The 16,761-nt window shown below is 36.6% G+C and overlaps 1 protein-coding gene across 3 annotated transcripts in view; it reads left to right on the forward strand.

The window, feature by feature from the left end:
• Positions 1-16,761, forward strand: part of EYA4 (EYA transcriptional coactivator and phosphatase 4) — a 225,670-nt gene that overhangs the window by 178,417 nt on the left and 30,492 nt on the right. For 2 of the 3 annotated variants that reach the window (XM_090279868.1, XM_090279866.1), the window contains 6 exons: positions 125-267; positions 412-555; positions 2,228-2,307; positions 5,075-5,258; positions 12,264-12,400; positions 13,790-13,873. In XM_090279868.1, the coding sequence (XP_090135994.1) occupies positions 125-267; positions 412-555; positions 2,228-2,307; positions 5,075-5,258; positions 12,264-12,400; positions 13,790-13,873 (772 nt within the window). The remainder of the gene's footprint in view (positions 1-124; positions 268-411; positions 556-2,227; positions 2,308-5,074; positions 5,259-12,263; positions 12,401-13,789; positions 13,874-16,761) is intronic. The other variant, XM_090279867.1, reaches the window with a different exon arrangement.

Here is a 16,761-nt window from a genome sequence, read left to right on the forward strand (position 1 = left end):
AAATTATATTGTGGATAAAGAAGAGGATTACTTCCTGGCTATTATAAGCTTTCACTGAATCTAAGCTGTCTGAATTAATATGCAGTCTTTGTTGCCACAGTAATGCTATTTTTCTGATATTTAGGCCCTATCCACACATTCTTTCTACACCAGCAGCTCAAACAATGTCTGCCTATGCAGGCCAGACTCAATATTCGGGAATGCAGCAGCCAGCGGTCTACACAGCGTACTCACAGACAGGACAGCCCTACAGCCTGCCCACTTACGGTATTTCACACCTTCTCTCTTCTCCTTCTTTGGTTATTAGCAGGCAACCCTGCTGGCTTGTAGTTGTATATTCTAATGTAAGTTACAGCTCAGAAGTGAGACCATTTAGTAATTAAATGGTTTGCCCATGCATTTTCCAAACAGACTTGGGTGTGATGTTGCCAGGCATCAAGACAGAGAGCGGACTTCCACAAACTCAGTCTCCGTTACAGAGCGGGTGCCTCAGCTACAGCCCAGGGTTCTCCACCCCACAGCCGGGCCAGACACCTTATTCTTACCAGATGCCAGGTAAGTAGCTGTACAGGAGACATGCTATATGAGAACAAATTCTTTGAATGAGACCCCCTGGCTTCAGACTAGAATCATACAATCATGAAGACAGCTTTAAACATCAATCCTCTACTTACACGATTCCATCAGAACAGAAACAGGATGAGAAAAGTTGAATATACATCAAGATATATGACCCATGTCCAATTTAAATACTTAAATTGCATAAAATTGACAGTAAACGTGTCCCAGCAAAGCAACCGCTAAGCCCGTCACCATGCCAGCTGTCACATGTTAAGCATCTACCTAAGTGATTTCAAAGGTTCATGAAAAAAAACCACTATTTTCTTGTTAGAATTTCTTAAGTAGATAATGCTGTTTTGATTCCATTTAAAATTGAGTTAGTATTTTCTTAAATCCCATTTATCACTGAATGAGGAATTTTTTATCCATTTCTAAAATATCCCTCCCCTATTGATATGTGTTTCTTAATAAGAATATTTATATAATTTGTACCACCTCCCAAATCCTCGATATATAATCTTTTTTTTTAAAGTTTTTCCTCTTGTTTTTGACTTCAATTAAAGTTCTTTTAAATCATTGTGTACTACTTGCAGAAAAAAACTAGTGACATACTGAAAAACATTAAAAGCTTGTTCTTATCTGTCATTTTGTCTGTATTGTATAGTCACAAATTTGGGGTTATATTGGCGGATTTGAAGGAACTCATATTGATATTTGAATCAATTGACTAAAATGAAATAATTACTCAGACCTTTTTAGCTGGAACAGCAGGTCTCCCCTTACCTAGAATGTAGGTAGAAATGTGTTTACATACATGCTACAGTCACAGTTAGCCACATAGCTGCAGTAAGTATGTGAGAGACCATAAGGACATTATTATTTATTTCCCCAAATACTTTCATAGTGGAATCCTTTCATTCCAGATCAGGTCAATTTGCATTGATTACATAATACTATTCAGCCATTGATAAAATAATCAGCTGCCTCAGTAATTTTTCATTTTACTCCTTAACAAGTACATTCCAAAAGAAGATATTTTAAAAGAAAATCTGCAAATTAATAGTTCACTTGTTTTTACCCTAATTTAAAAAAAATCATTGAATAAATTTCAGACCTAATAGTACATTTTAGAAGGCCCTCAAATCTTAGATTACTGAAGTATAAACTCTGGTGAGTCTGAGCCCTACCTCCTGGCACTTTTTGTCCTAAGGAAAAGACAGAGGAATGAAAAGACAGTGAGTTGCAAGCATCAATTACTTCTAAGTGGGTTCTGTATGTTCATCTCTTAAGCTACCACTGTCCAAATGTTTAGCTCAGGTGATTTTTAGTGCAAATGCAGCTGATAGGACCACATGAAAGTTCAGTGGTCTGGAAGTTCCAGTACTCTGGAAGTAGCCTGCCTGTATAATATTTCATTCTCTGCCTGCTTCTGCATGTCTAGACACTTAACCCTTCAAGAGTAGCTGCAATCCTTGTTAAGACTGTTACAGATGTTATCTGTTGTTACAAGAATAGTTAAACATGTTTTCCTTAGAAATCTCTCAGTGTCAAATTTCACCGTCTTAACAAAATTAAAAATATATTTATCTCATTGATTTCTGAAAAGTGAAATATTTTTATTTTACAGGAAGTACTTTAAAATGCATTTTTTTTTATTTACCTGTAGGTTCTAGTTTTGCACCATCATCTACTATTTATGCAAACAACTCAGTTTCCAATTCAACGAATTTCAGCGGTTCACAACAGGTATAGTAGTTTTTTATGTACTGATGCTTTTTATGTCTACTTCAGATTTTGGAAGAACAGTTTCAGGTTGCCAGTAAGTGCATTATCTCCCAGAATTTTTGAGATATGTGTAACTATATATTTTAGGTTTCTTGTTTGCTAGAGTTTTGCCCTTTAAACATTTAAGCTGTGATTATTTTAATCATTTGGCATGGAATTATAAAATGTATTGCTTACTTTCCTATATTCTTAAATTAGACATAATTTCATTTCAGACTAAACAAAATAACTAAACATAATTTTATTGTTCTTGATAAAACAGTTTATGAACATTAATTGATTGAACTGTAATTCAATAATTAGACTGTGCTGTCATTTAGTCCAAAATGTCATTCGTTAGTAAACAAAATTCCTCTTGGACTACTGTTGTTTTTATTGTTTTTATTTTTTAGTTGACTATGTAGAGTGATAGTATAAGGGAAAGACTTACTCTGTTCTACGGGAGAGGATAAAAGATTCATAAAGGAGAGGAAAGATTTATATCATAAAACAGATCCAGTGCTCCCTGAATATTTAAATAGCGTAGCTCCAATATAAAATCTAGCTTATATTTTGGACTATGGACTGAATACCAATTTATTATTTTAGCAAATACTTATTGAATACTTACTCTGTATTAGGAACTGGTCTGTATTCAGGGAAATGAAGATGGGGGTGGGGTGGATCAGCCCTGACTCCTACTTCTTGAAGCTTACAGCCTACTGAGAGAAGCAGACAATAAACCAGGAAACACATGCATAAAAATATAAGTAGAAAGCATAAGGGGAAAGAACAGGGTCCAGTTAAAGATATTATTAGAAATCTAATTTAACAGGGGCGATTTTGTGGAAGGCCTCTCAATGGAATCGACACTTAGGCCAAATCATGTCAGGGCTGGGTGAAGAATGAGGACAAGGTTGTCTCGGGCATAGAAGGCAGCATGTACCAGACCCCTGAGCGCTGCAGAACTTGGGTGTGTCAGTGAACCGAAAGCAGGCTGGAGCTGAGTTTGTACATGAGAGTGTGGCGGGGAAACACATCTGTGGAGATGGGCGAGGGCCTGCACCTGTAGGGCTCTGTGCTGTATAGGAAGGAATTTTGAATCGATTCCAAGCCTAATGGAAAGCTATGAAAGAATTTTGAGCAGGAGAATAGCACCATGTCACTTTATGTTTGGAAAAGATAACTCTGGCTTCAGGGACTTCGGAGAAAGCCAAAAATGGAAACAAGGAGATAAACTAGAAAACCTGTCCACTGGCTACAATAGGAAGTGTGACAATAGAGGAAATGAAGAGAAACAAAGATCTTTGAGATATGTTTGAAAACAAAAAGACATTATATTCACTGAAAGCTGGTAGTCTGGACCTTTCCCATAAGGAAATTCATCTTCCTTAGGGCCTTAGCAGAGAGCTTCAGCCCACAGGTGCTAGTCTGGTTCTCTGGCTTCCAGTTTCAGCTCTGAAACTTGCTAGGTCTCTGACCTTGGGCAAATCACTGAAGCACTCTGTGCCTTTGTCCCCTTCAATGTAAAATGGAAATAATGATAATACTGAACAGGGGGTTGTGAGGATTAAATCACTAAATCCATTTAAGGCTTTAAAACAGTACTGACACAAAGTAATCACTATGTAAATGTTTGTTTTTACTACTTTCCTCAGAAAAAATATCTGTTGCTAGGAACTTTGTCCAAATATTGCTAAGGGCTTTTTTTTTTTTAATTGCCTCACAGGTAGTTATGGGGAACATCAAATTTAGAAATTAACAGATAACTAGGACTTTAGTTTTCCCCCATACTACTTACACCTTTCCGATAAGATTTGTTTACTCACACAGAGACTTATACACGTATTTCTTATACAGAATTTCCTTTTTTGGAAGTCACATCAAATGTGGATCTTTATCCTGTTAGGAACATGTATTAGGGAATCTTGATCCTGACCAAGGCTGTGTCATCAATAACACTTTGGGCTAAAACACGCTAGTTGTATTAAACACCAATTACAAAAACAAATCTTTGTTTATTATCTTAATATGTAAAAGTATTTTGAAGGATTATTTAGATCATTTTAAGGATCTTAAATATTTTTTTCATAAAAAAGCAGATCAGAGGAGTTAAGCCCATGTTTTCTTTTTTCTCTGTAACAAAGGAGGCAAATTAAATGTACAAAAATCTCACTAATAACTTTAAGTCAAGGCTTCAGGTGACATCTATCCTGTCAGATACTAGGCAGGAAAGTTATTCATCTTCTTTCATTTATTCTTTACCTCCTACCAAGAAAACAAAATAATTTCAGCCTAGAAGAGGAATAAAATTCACAATAATGCAGACCAAGGAGCGCATGGAAACTGGGAGGGGCAGCCATACCTCCTCCTTGCAGGTGATGTTAGAAGCTGTATGAAAACAGATGCTGGGACAATGAACTGATTCCATCTTTTTATTGACTCTTCAAGTGCATAAGACCTGATGATGTAAATCTTTAGACAATTAATTACAGGGGCAAAGTGAAGCGTAACATACCCTGTAGACAGGCTGAAATATGTGTGTTGGATCTGGTTTGCAAATCCAGCAGCATAGCACATGGCAATGTGCATGCAGAAGGTGCCCACAAAATAGTCTCCACCCATTGGGCTCACCTCAAAGCTCTGGACTCCAAAACACACAGAGCCACAAACTAACCTTACCATTTACCATAGTGATAGCTTTTCTTTCAAGCTTTCAAACACACACATATCTCAATTATTGTTCCAGGATTATCCATCTTACACAGCCTTCGGCCAAAACCAGTATGCACAGTATTACTCAGCATCGACGTATGGAGCATATATGACATCAAATAACACAGCTGATGGCACATCGTCCTCCACCTCAACCTATCAGTTGCAGGAATCTCTCCCAGGACTGACTAGCCAACCAGGTACAGATCTTCATCCAGGTGAAATGCTTTCATATGTTCTGCTGTGTCTAACAATATGGAGAAAATGGCCTTGGCCAGTGTGTCTTAGTTGGTTGGAGCGTCGTCCCATAACTGAAAGGTTGGGGGTTTGATTACCAGTCAAGGCACATGCCTGGGTGGCAGGTTCAGTCCCCAGTTGGGAGGCAACCAACTGACACTACTTTCTCACATCAGTGTTTCTCTCTCTCCCTTCCTCTCTCCCTAAAAAGCAATGAAAAAATGTTCTCAGGTGAGGATAAAAAATAAATAAATAAACACATATGGAGAAAACGGGCATTTACAAATAAAGCCAAAAGCTCCCAGACAATTATGCTGCTGTTTAATCTATGCTGGTGCTACTGTGTAAGATGACCTTCTTCTGTCATTTCAGAAACCACTTCTTTTAGATGTGGTGCAGTTAGCAGATTTTAATCTTAAACGTCAGTGTACATATGAATATAGTCAGCAGCCATCCGTCTCGAGAGACGATGGTGTAGCTTCTTAAGAGTCTATCTGCACCGCCGAGAATGGCTGTGCAGTCCGACTCGGGAGTGACACGGTATCTGTCTCCTCCCGTGTTGAATCGACATCTTGCGATGACGCTGGAGTGTCCTCTCCAGTGAAGCTGAAGCTACAGAGCCTGGGCAGGGTAATATGGAGGGTCTGCTGTTGCCCATGCAGCAGACCCCCCCTCTCTTTGCAGCTGAAGGGTCCAAGGGAAAGACGGAGTCAATACAGCTTGGCTTCAGGTGCGCCGCAGGAGTTGCCGGTGTTGACTACAACGTCAAACCGCCTTAGGGACTCCGGCTCCGGATTTTCTGTCGGGGTTTACTCCCTTAGCCTTTCCCCTGAAGAGGTATGCCACAAGGCAGCGGAGGTTTTTTGGAGTCAGAGTTTTCCTTCTCTGATGTGCCCTGACTGGAAGATCGAACCAGCGACACTTAGCTCGCAGGCCGACGCTCAATCCACTGAGCCAAACCAGCCAGGGACATATTTATATAATGAATATTAAAAAGTCAGTGGATCTTTTGCCAGACTAATTATTTTGTGAAGATCTTGACCGCATAGAAAAGTTGTAACATTATCTTCTTTGGCTCTCACTAACCATATTTCCTTTATGCTTGAGAGACTGTGTAGTCCCTTCACCTGTGTGAGTCATCCATACGTCCAGTCAGTGAATGTTCCCTGCAGTCCTAGGATTTGTAGGACCATTGCTAGGTAGTCTGATGTCTTTGTCTGATCAGGACATATTTAAAATCCATTGCATTTTTTGTTGTCTGAAACTTACCTGACTTCTTATTGAAATTGTATTTGCTGACACATATTTAACTCAGATGAAGTATTTAAAGTTAAAAACAAGTTTAATGGAGAGTCATCATAATCCCAGTCAAATTTCCAACAGGACTTTTAGGAGAAATTATCAAGATGATTCTAAAATTAAAGGCACAAAAACTAGAATAGCCAAAATATTTTTGCAAAATAAGAACAAAATTTGAGGGGTCACATTGCCTGATTTCAAGACTTATAAAGTACAGTAATCAAGAATGTGTGGTATTGGCAATGGAATAGAACAGAGGATCCAGAAATAGACTGATATACATATGCTGGAAAGTGGATTTTGGCAAAGATGCAAAGGCAATTGGAGAATGAATGGTTTTTTATTTTTTTTAAATGGCACTAGAACAGTTGGACATGCATATACCAAAACAAAAATACAAAGAAAACAAGAAACCTGGAATTTTGATTCGTAACTTATACTATATATAATACATGTGAAAGCTAGAACTGTAAAACTTACAGTTTTGTGGTCTTGGGGTATGTAAAGATTTTTTAGATATGATCATTTTTATATCTTATCAAGTTTTCTGTGGAATTTAAAGAAGAATTTTTACTTGTAGCTATATTATTCTCTCAACCAAAATTATAACAATACACATGTCTGAATTTTTAAGATATTCTGTGATCTCAGAATTTAGTCAAAGAACTTTTAAGTTCGATATTGCCTTTTCAGGTCTGACATGCATACAAAAATAAACAAATTTATAACTATGATATTTTTCTTTATTATTGTTGAAATCTGAGTATTTAGTTAAAGAGTATGAATATTATTTCCCATTCACCTGCATTCTGGAATTAAAGCAGAGGCCTAACAATGAAAAACACAATTTTTCATAACTCTTTCACTGTTGACTTCTCCCATTTTAAAAATAGAAACATACTTCATATTTTATAAGAGACAGCTGGTTGTTCTGATTTAAAGATAAATCTTAATGAAATAAAGTTGGATCTAAATATCTAAAGCATGAAGGTACAGTTATTAATTACTGTACTGATTAAAGGATAATTATTCATTCATGTATAGTGTTGGCCCAAGAACATGCCTAAGGCAGTTGGTAATGACTGATGTTATTTGGAAATTGCAAATAGCATTCAGTTATTACTTTACCTTATTAGGTAGTTTGACAGTGTTTTTAAAAGAAACATTACCAGGCAGATTAAGAACAGATATTTTAGTTCATTATCTTCATGAAGATCTCTCTTTGCCTTTAACATAAAGATTATTTTAGGTATATATTATACTCTTGATTTGCACTCAAAAAGTTTGATGATTGATTAGTACATTAAAATTAGAGATATTTAAAAAATATTTAAACATTTTTAAAATTTGATATGATATAATTAGTAACTTATAACAATATTTTCCTTTACTCTGAGACATTGGCAAACATTACAATACATTAGCTAATTAAACTTTACAAGTGCTTCAGAAAAGTAAGGGATACAGTATAGTAAGATCATTTCGCTCTTTGAAAAGAAGCCAATTTGGGGGGGGGGCAGAACTCAGTAAACTTTCCATAGCTTCATGGCATTTCACTTAAGGATAGGAAGGAAAGCAAAGTGCTAATTCATTTAATTGAGGATCATAAGAAGATTTTGATAGAAAGAACTGACCACCATTGCCTAGTCTGCCAATCTCTGTTTTCCCTACCTGCAGCATTAATGTGCTCTAATGCAACTTACTTGAGTGAAATTTGGCAAAGTCACTGAATTCACAGCTTTCTCCTTGCGGGGGAAAAAAAAGTGTCAACAAGTGTTTAATGACCAGTTGAGATGAAGTTACTCGTTTTACCCTTTATCAGAAAAAAAGGATAACATCTTCAAAAGATACAGAGGTCAGAACATTCCCACCTGGATGGTTGCTATAGGAGCCCAGATACAGCCTGGGCCTCTTCAGGGTCTGCTCTTCTACAGTGAAGTTCGTTCAATGAATTTGTTGTCTCTCACTTGCACAAATTGTATAAAGTATGTGTAACTCTTGACTAGTAGAAATGTATATAAGTTTGCTATTACTATTTGAGGAGGAAGTATAGTCTAGTGGTTAAAGCAGAAGTTCTGGAGTCATACCAGAATTCCACATAAAAGCTATTTCATGTTGGTAGGGTTAGTCCCACAATGTCTTCAGTTCTCTGGTTTTTAAAGGAAAATAATGAAAGACCAAATTCACTGGGTCAAAGTGAGGTTTATATCATAAAGATAGAGATAGGGATTAGGGTAGGGGTAGATACAGGGATAGGGATAGGGAAATGGCAGGAGAGGGGAGAGAGAGGGAGAGGGCGAAGTAGAGATAAATAAAGAATGTTTATAACAGAGTGCTGATAAATCAATAAGAAAAAAGATAACCCAATTCTTTTAATGGGCAACAGTTATATCACAAAAAGAAGATACCAGATGGGAAATAAAAATACCAAAAAAAGTGTTTCACATCATTACTCATCAAGAAAATGCTAATTAAATCTGCAAGGAGATAGCACCATAACTGCACAATGACTAATGGAAAAGAGATTAGCAATATCAAGTATTGGCAAGGATGTGGAGCAGCTGGAATTCTCGTTGCTAGTAGGTGAATGAATTAATACCACCACTTTAGAAGAAGGTGATCAGAGTCTACATATGCCTTTCCTCTGACCCAGCAGCCCCACTGCTGGTACATATAAGTTAGAGGAATGAGTGCTTATGCCCACAAACACAAGAACATGAATATTTGTAGCAGCTTATTCTTTTGAATGCCTAAAATTATGAATAATCCAAATGTCCATCAACAGAATGGATAAATAAAGTATAGTATACATATATAATGAAGTTCTAGCCAGATTAAGGAACGAACAGGTCTTCTAGGCTACAAATGTGAATCAATCATGCCGACATGATGAGCGGTGAATGAAGCCATACTTATTTCAATAAGCGGTTTTTAAAAAGAAGACAGATGACAAATACTAAAGGTTTAATAAATGTGGAGGCACTCTTCTTAGTTCTTTAAAAAGCTGTGCCTTTACCTCCATCAAAACACTTCCATCCGTATTTTGTTCACATTCTTAGAGCCCTTTTAAGATCTTTCAGTAACTTGGAAAGACTCAGTGGTATCAAGTCCTACTTTTATTGAAACCCAGACACGTCCTATGAATAGTCTTTTCCCTTTCTCCTCCTGCTCTTTTCACTTCCTTTGCCATGAGAGCTTTTGGCTCCAGGTTCCTTGGAATAGCTGAGTTGTTCCTGCCAAACTCCTTCTTTATGGATCCAGTCAGCCATCAACCACCCATCGCATTACAATGGCTTTGGAATTTTGCAAGTTTCTGTTCTTTAAGCTCTTGCATTGTTGCAAGAACAAAGCTACCTTATGATAGCTAACACCTGAAAAATGATCTACAATTAATAGAAAAACAGGTTGTATGGAATGTCATCCCCCCAAATTATAAGCTTATTCAATAAGTGAGGGCTAATTTGAATCAGTATTTTATTTGAAAAAGAACATTTGATTTGCAGGACATAATAACTTTAGGAAAATTCTGTTTAAAAAATATAAAAATAGAAAAAAATTTGTGTGATATATTTTAGAACTTGGTAAGTGTTTAAATACCAAAAGCCTAATTAATACCTAATCAATGCAAGTAAGCTGAAACATTATTTGATAAAGAACTTTTATTTTGCTGTTGACTCTCACACAGAGATAACAGAGATGGTTGCAATGAACTGTGCTAGCAGTGTTGTGAGAGCAAATAGTATCTGGAGCACAGACATATTTTGTTGATGCTGTCTTGACATGTACAATGTTTCCCAAGAAAATGTTATAACCATTATAAATGGTTACAAGTTAGCTATGTAAAATTTGCTATTTATTTAGAACATCTCAGAGAAAAATAGTACCTAAATGTTCTCTAGTTAGTTCAGATTTCATTATTTACATAAATAACTGCTGAGCTGTCATCATAATTCTTTTACTTTAATTTTATGATAAAACATGATAGTCACAACATCATTGTTTAAAACTCGCATAACCTAAATGTAATATAGCTTGCTCTCAGACTCTCATAGAGTTTTTACTTCATGCATATGATTTAAATCCAATTAGATATAAATCAGATCTATCTCAATAATTCGAAAAGGTAGCTTTTATTACCCATGCTTTAATAGACAAAATCTGAGATTCAGAGAGATTGAGTAAAATACTTGTTGTCATAGGGTAAATCTGACTTTAGTTACTTCTGCGGTTTTGCTCCCTAGTTCCCCCACCCCTCGTGCACACAGAGTTGCCACTGCTCAGGGCTCCCTGCCTGGTAAGATGCTTCACCGTTAGTTTCAGACATGTCAAACTTTCAGGCATCTGTGGGACATGCAGAAATCAATTAGATACAAAGTCTGAAACGTAACATGTAGTCTGTGTATGGGTCATCACATAGAAGGTGATTAACCTGTGAGAGGCTTAGATCAGCTGGATGGTGTGGATGAGAAGGACAATGATCAAGGGATGATGATTAATTATCAGACTATAAGTAATGGGAGAAGGGAAAAGGAGTCCACATTTCCTAGGCAGAGAACGACTGGTGAGAGAGAGTCTTGAACTAGGAAAGTGCAGGGTGCTAGCTGCCAAATAATGGTCCTGAGGAGGTGCTGTTTAAGAGGATCCAACCCAGCATGGAGATCCAGGAAGATAAGGACTGAATCTATTGCATTTGTCAAGAAGGTAATTATTGGGGACTTTGCATAAGAGTGGTTTTAGAGTTTGGGTGAACCAAAGCTGGGGGGTGACAAACCGGATGTCAGGAAGTGGAGAGAGATGTGCCGCCCAGTCCTGTGCTGCTGGCCACGTGGAGCTGCCGCGCACTTGTAGTGTGGCTGGTACACACTGAGGTCTGCTGTTAGTGGGAACTCCACACAGCCTAAGTGTGAAAAAGAGATTATGTAAACCAAGGCATTAATCATTTTTATATTGAATACATGTTGGAATGAATATACTAGATAAATTAAGTCAATTAGCATATACAAATAAAGTTAATTTTATGTGTTTCTTTATACATTTTTTAATGAGGCTTCCAGAAATTTTTATGTTATATATATGATTACATTTGTGACTTGCATTATATTTCTGTTGGCTAGCACTGGCATGCATTATTCTTTTAAAAAGTGTCATTTAAAAAAAGAAGATAGCAAGCAGATAGCTTCTAGATGGAAATGCAAGGTCAAAAGGCCAGGACTTTCAAACTTAGCTGTGGCCCCAGAAAAGGAAGAGGTTGGAAGGAAGATGAGCAAGGGTTTGATTAATAGATAATAGAGCAAAATTCCATACAAGGTGAGGTTGAGGAGTCAAGTTTGCAGGTGGAGGCATGGGATTGATCCAGCAGACATTCCATCCTCTGAACTCTGATGTGAGGAGGTGAGAACAGATCTAAATTTAGATAAATATGTAGGTGGGAGTAGAAACAGGAAGCTGAAGGCATATGGTGTATAAAAGGTGTTCCGGTGTAATAGATCACAGAGATTGGAACTAGGATGGATTTGTCTGACCTACAACAATTTTGACTACCTTAGGATTTGGGTATTTGTGAATATAAATCTTTACTTGTTTTGTCCTAAGATTTCTGTTGTATAAAGAATTTGTTAAGATAATTAATAATAAATACTAATTCCTGATCCAAAAATGAAGTGCTCTTCTTGATACGTTATTTACAGGAGAGTTTGACACCGTGCAGAGCCCCTCCACGCCCATTAAAGATCTTGATGAGAGAACATGTAGGAGTTCTGGGTCAAAGTCCCGAGGAAGAGGCCGGAAAAATAATCCCTCCCCACCTCCTGACAGTGACCTGGAGGTATGTTGATTCATCCTCAAAGAGTGTAATGTGATGTTTTGTTTTTATTGAATACATATTTTATACTTACAGTATCATGAAGTTTCAAACTATATGCGTGCACACACACACACACACACACACACACATATGGCCATCATAATGGCCAAATTAAAAACAATAATAATTTAAATGATAATGATTTAAACTCTAGGTCTGAGATAATTGCATCCTTTGATCCACACTGGCACAAACAGACATTTTAAAAATAATGCTGTTGCTTGTGGGGTAATTTTCTGAGAAACACTTCCTTTGATAGTGCTAGGGTAATGAAAGATATTTATATGGGTCAATTAATTTTGAAAGGTAAAATTAATCTGTGAAACAGAAACATTGTCTTATGAAAATAGGAAAAATTTCCGTCATTTGATACAAGTTAAAATTTTTATATCTGCAAAATTTTCCTTGTGCCATTTTTTTTTTCTGGTTGAAAGTTCTCTTGAGGTATATGAAGCAGGTTGATTTTTTTTATTACAAAAGATCAGAAGGAACTTTTCTTAACTATAGTATGTTACTTCTTAAATAACTGCATACTTCAATGAAGAAAGAACATTAAATTTCCAGATTTAGTAAAGTTAAGTAATAGTCATTGCACCTCTTCATAAAAGATCATTTCCTTCACCTGAACAAAAATATCAGATTCAAATGCACTCAAGAACTTGGCAGGTGACAATCAATGGGTGCACTGGGCTAGGAAGCCAGCCTACTGTGGGGAGCAGGGAGCTCTGGCCAATCCAAAGAGCCCCACCCATCACTGCCATGGGCAACATCAGCCAGCATCACCACAACTTCCAGTTTCTCTGCTGCTCTCAGAACCCTGAAGTTTGTTTCAAATATCCTAATCTTGAAAAGTTGATCAATAATTTGAGATCTTTCAAACACTGGACAGGCCAAACAGCCGACGATGGCCTAAGCTGACTCAAGAGTCCATATTTTGCAATATCTATTTAGGGATTACTTACTGAGTCTTTTAAATACTTTAAATTTTTTAATTGTTTGCATGTATTGCAATATTTCATGAATCCATGAAGCATAAGAACTTTAAAAAAACACTTTCAAGTTCACTTCTATTATAAAGCCCAAATGTGTCCTTTGAAGTAAATATTTGGGTGAATTTATTCACATTAGGATATCTGATTTTCAAGCTTATTACTTGTATCACTCTAGCTCCACAGGTATTACAGGGGTTAGATCTGGAAAGTCTGGAAAAAAAATTAATGAAGTAGCATAGGTTTCTCTAAAATTGTATTAGTATTATATCCGACAACAAAATGAGATGTTTTCTGCATGTGAAGAGATTTATTCTTCCTTAGAATTTGATTATTCTTTGATATTTATCTTTTCCTTCAGCGTGTGTTTGTCTGGGACTTGGATGAAACCATCATTGTTTTTCACTCACTACTCACAGGTTCTTACGCCCAGAAGTATGGCAAGGTAAGGAATCAGGAAATGTCACCCCAGAAAACCTTTTCAGAATTTTATTTTGTTCAAAAATCAAGAGCCGTTTAAAAATACACTTGAGTGTTTGTATTGCAGTCTGTCCAATCTGCTCTCACTTATGTCTTTCCATTGGCCCATTGTTTTTTTCATGTGAATTGGCAAATTTTAAAAAAGTAATAAGAAATTTCATTCTGTTTTTCTTCTGCATGACTTTGAGTTTTCTACATTGAAACCAAACTTCTTATAATTATTTTTAAAAATTTTGTATATTAAAATGGACTTTAAACATTATAAGATTATATATCATCCTCTAATAAGGGAACTTTAATAAGAAATCACTTGAATTTACTTATTATGCCAAATGTTGCTATAGAATGTCATTTGGAATAAGGAAGTAATCTTTTGTCTGATCCTTCGGATTTATGAATACAAGTATATTTTTGTAACATTGAGTAAGAACATGAACAGCGACCCCCTCGCCCACATAAATTTAGAGTCAGGTGGTCTCATTACTGCTACTCCTTTCTCTCTTGCTATTGTTTTCATAGTGAGCTAGCTTCTTATAACTGTGCTGTTACTCACCTGTGTGAATGCTGTTCCAAAGGTCGGTGCACCTGCAACAGGTTCTTCAGCTGGACACACAGTTGTTCAGGTCATTACTTTTGCGTTTTGGACTCTGTGGGGCTCAGAATCTAATCACAGTCCATTCAAAACATCTTGGCTGTCTTTCAGTTACTGGATTCAAAATTGTATCTGACTTTGGTTACTTTACATATGAAACCTGCAGAAGTGTCTTCCTATGTATTTATAATGTCATATTATTTAATAGTCTCCTGTCAGCTCAACATGCAGCGTTTAGCAAGTTCATTAAGCTTTGTCTACGAAGCTAGTGATGATGAGTTGCGCTCAGGTATTTCCTCCTAAATGGCACTCTTAGTGAATGTGCATTACATTTGAGTTTTGCTGTAGGCAATGAATATTACTAAACTGATGTGAAGGGTAGCAGTTTTGCTTAATGACCATTTAGACATGATCATCATTATCTGAAACAGTGGTCTTCAAAGCAGTTTGCATGTTTATGTGCCAGAAATGCAGAAGATGCTCCAAGATAAGGAAAGAAAATATTAGTGTGCATACACACGCACGCACGCACATCCTTGAATCTTGCAGTTTCTCTTGTGTGTGTTTCCGAATGCATATACTTTATGAATACATGCATATTGAAAGAATATGTATATAATTCATAAGTAAATTATGCATAAATTTGAAGTGCATGCCAAAATTCTATTATTATAGAGTGTACCATCTAAAATGTTTCCAGACCATAATCTAAAGCACTTTTCTGAAATAATTTCGACTTATAAGGAATACACAGTAAATCCTGTTGAACTAATTGTAATATTTTTGTGCAGCTAAGTTCCTATTAGGTAAATGTTTTAAATAAATAAGCTAGCTTGAACACTTGAATCCAAAATAAAGTTCCCTTCAAAATAGTCATGATTAGAGTCTGTAACTAAAAATCTGTGTCACTTTCCTTATGCCAAATCAGTAAGGGAACTAATATTTTTGCAATTACCTTTAGATTTTTAAATCATTTCTGGACCTGAAATCTTCATTCTTTTGTGATAATTTGGATTGTTTGAAATAGTAAGATCATTTGAACCCAAGGTAATGAATAGAGTTTATAGTTAAAATATCACTTTTTTTTTCTTTTTTTTTTTTTGTCAAAAATACCATAAAGTTGCTTCCATTCCAGTGCATGGACTTCCAGTTGGGATAAGCAGGTGTGCCAATAAATGAAGCTACATCCCTTGAGTGACTCATAAACTGTCTGTGGGAGTAATTCCAAAAGCAAAGTTCTTATACTTCCCTCACCAGCAATCCATCACTGAAACAAACCTGTCAGTTCCCCACATGGTGACCTGGACACACAGCATGCATTTCACATGCAAATTTCATTATTTTGAGGTATTGTCAGAAGCTTTATTTGAATATGAAATAGACACATTTTCTATGCTTGCAAGTACTTAACTTGTAAGCCACCAAAAGGGTGGGGCAAAGTGAGGGGAGGAAGAGAACTGATGTCTGTTTGATGCCCACGATGTGCCAGGCAATAAGCATCACAACTTGAAAGGTTAGGTTGTTCTCCCTAATCCATAGATGAAGAAATGTGCTCAGAGAAGAAGTAAAACATATGAAAGGCACACAGCTAGTCAGTGGCAGAGACAAGTCCTGGGTTTTTGGACTATTTGACCCCAAATCTAGTGTTGCTTCTGCTACAGCACATCACACAGCACAGACAGTTAATCTGCTACGGACACAATATATAAGTGACTTTTCCTAAAAAGGAGTAAGGACAATTAATAAGATATTGTGTAGACAGTTATGTGAGTTCTTTAAGTTGGAATAATTCTAATTCTCTTCTCTCAGATGATTGGGATATGTTTCCATCAACAGGTAGAACTTAAGAACTATTTGGTGAAATAAGGTGTGGGAGACAGATTTCAGTACCTCATGAGCATGTGGAATAGAAAAGCAATCAGGGTTACTACTGAAAGATGTGGGAAAGATAAACTTACACGTACAGAACCCCTACCACATGACAGAGCCTGTATGTGGCATTTCATAAGCAGTAGGGATGGTGGTTAAGAAACAGAGCCTTTGAGTCTTCGAACCTTTGAGACAAACCTAACTGAAAACCCAGCGCCAGTGCATACAGCTTTCTGACATTCAACAAATTACTTAATCTGTCAGGTCCCAATTTCTGTAAACGGGGAACAGTACTATCTATAGTGAATAAGAGTTCCAGAGAAAATATGTTTAAAGGGCTTAGAAGAACCCTTGGTGTGAATTAACACTCAAAAAATTGTGACTGTTTTTAG

Source organism: Furipterus horrens, unplaced genomic scaffold, assembly GCF_987537825.1.
Source record: "Furipterus horrens unplaced genomic scaffold, mFurHor1.1.pri manual_scaffold_6, whole genome shotgun sequence".
Taxonomy (NCBI): Eukaryota; Metazoa; Chordata; class Mammalia; order Chiroptera; family Furipteridae; genus Furipterus; species Furipterus horrens.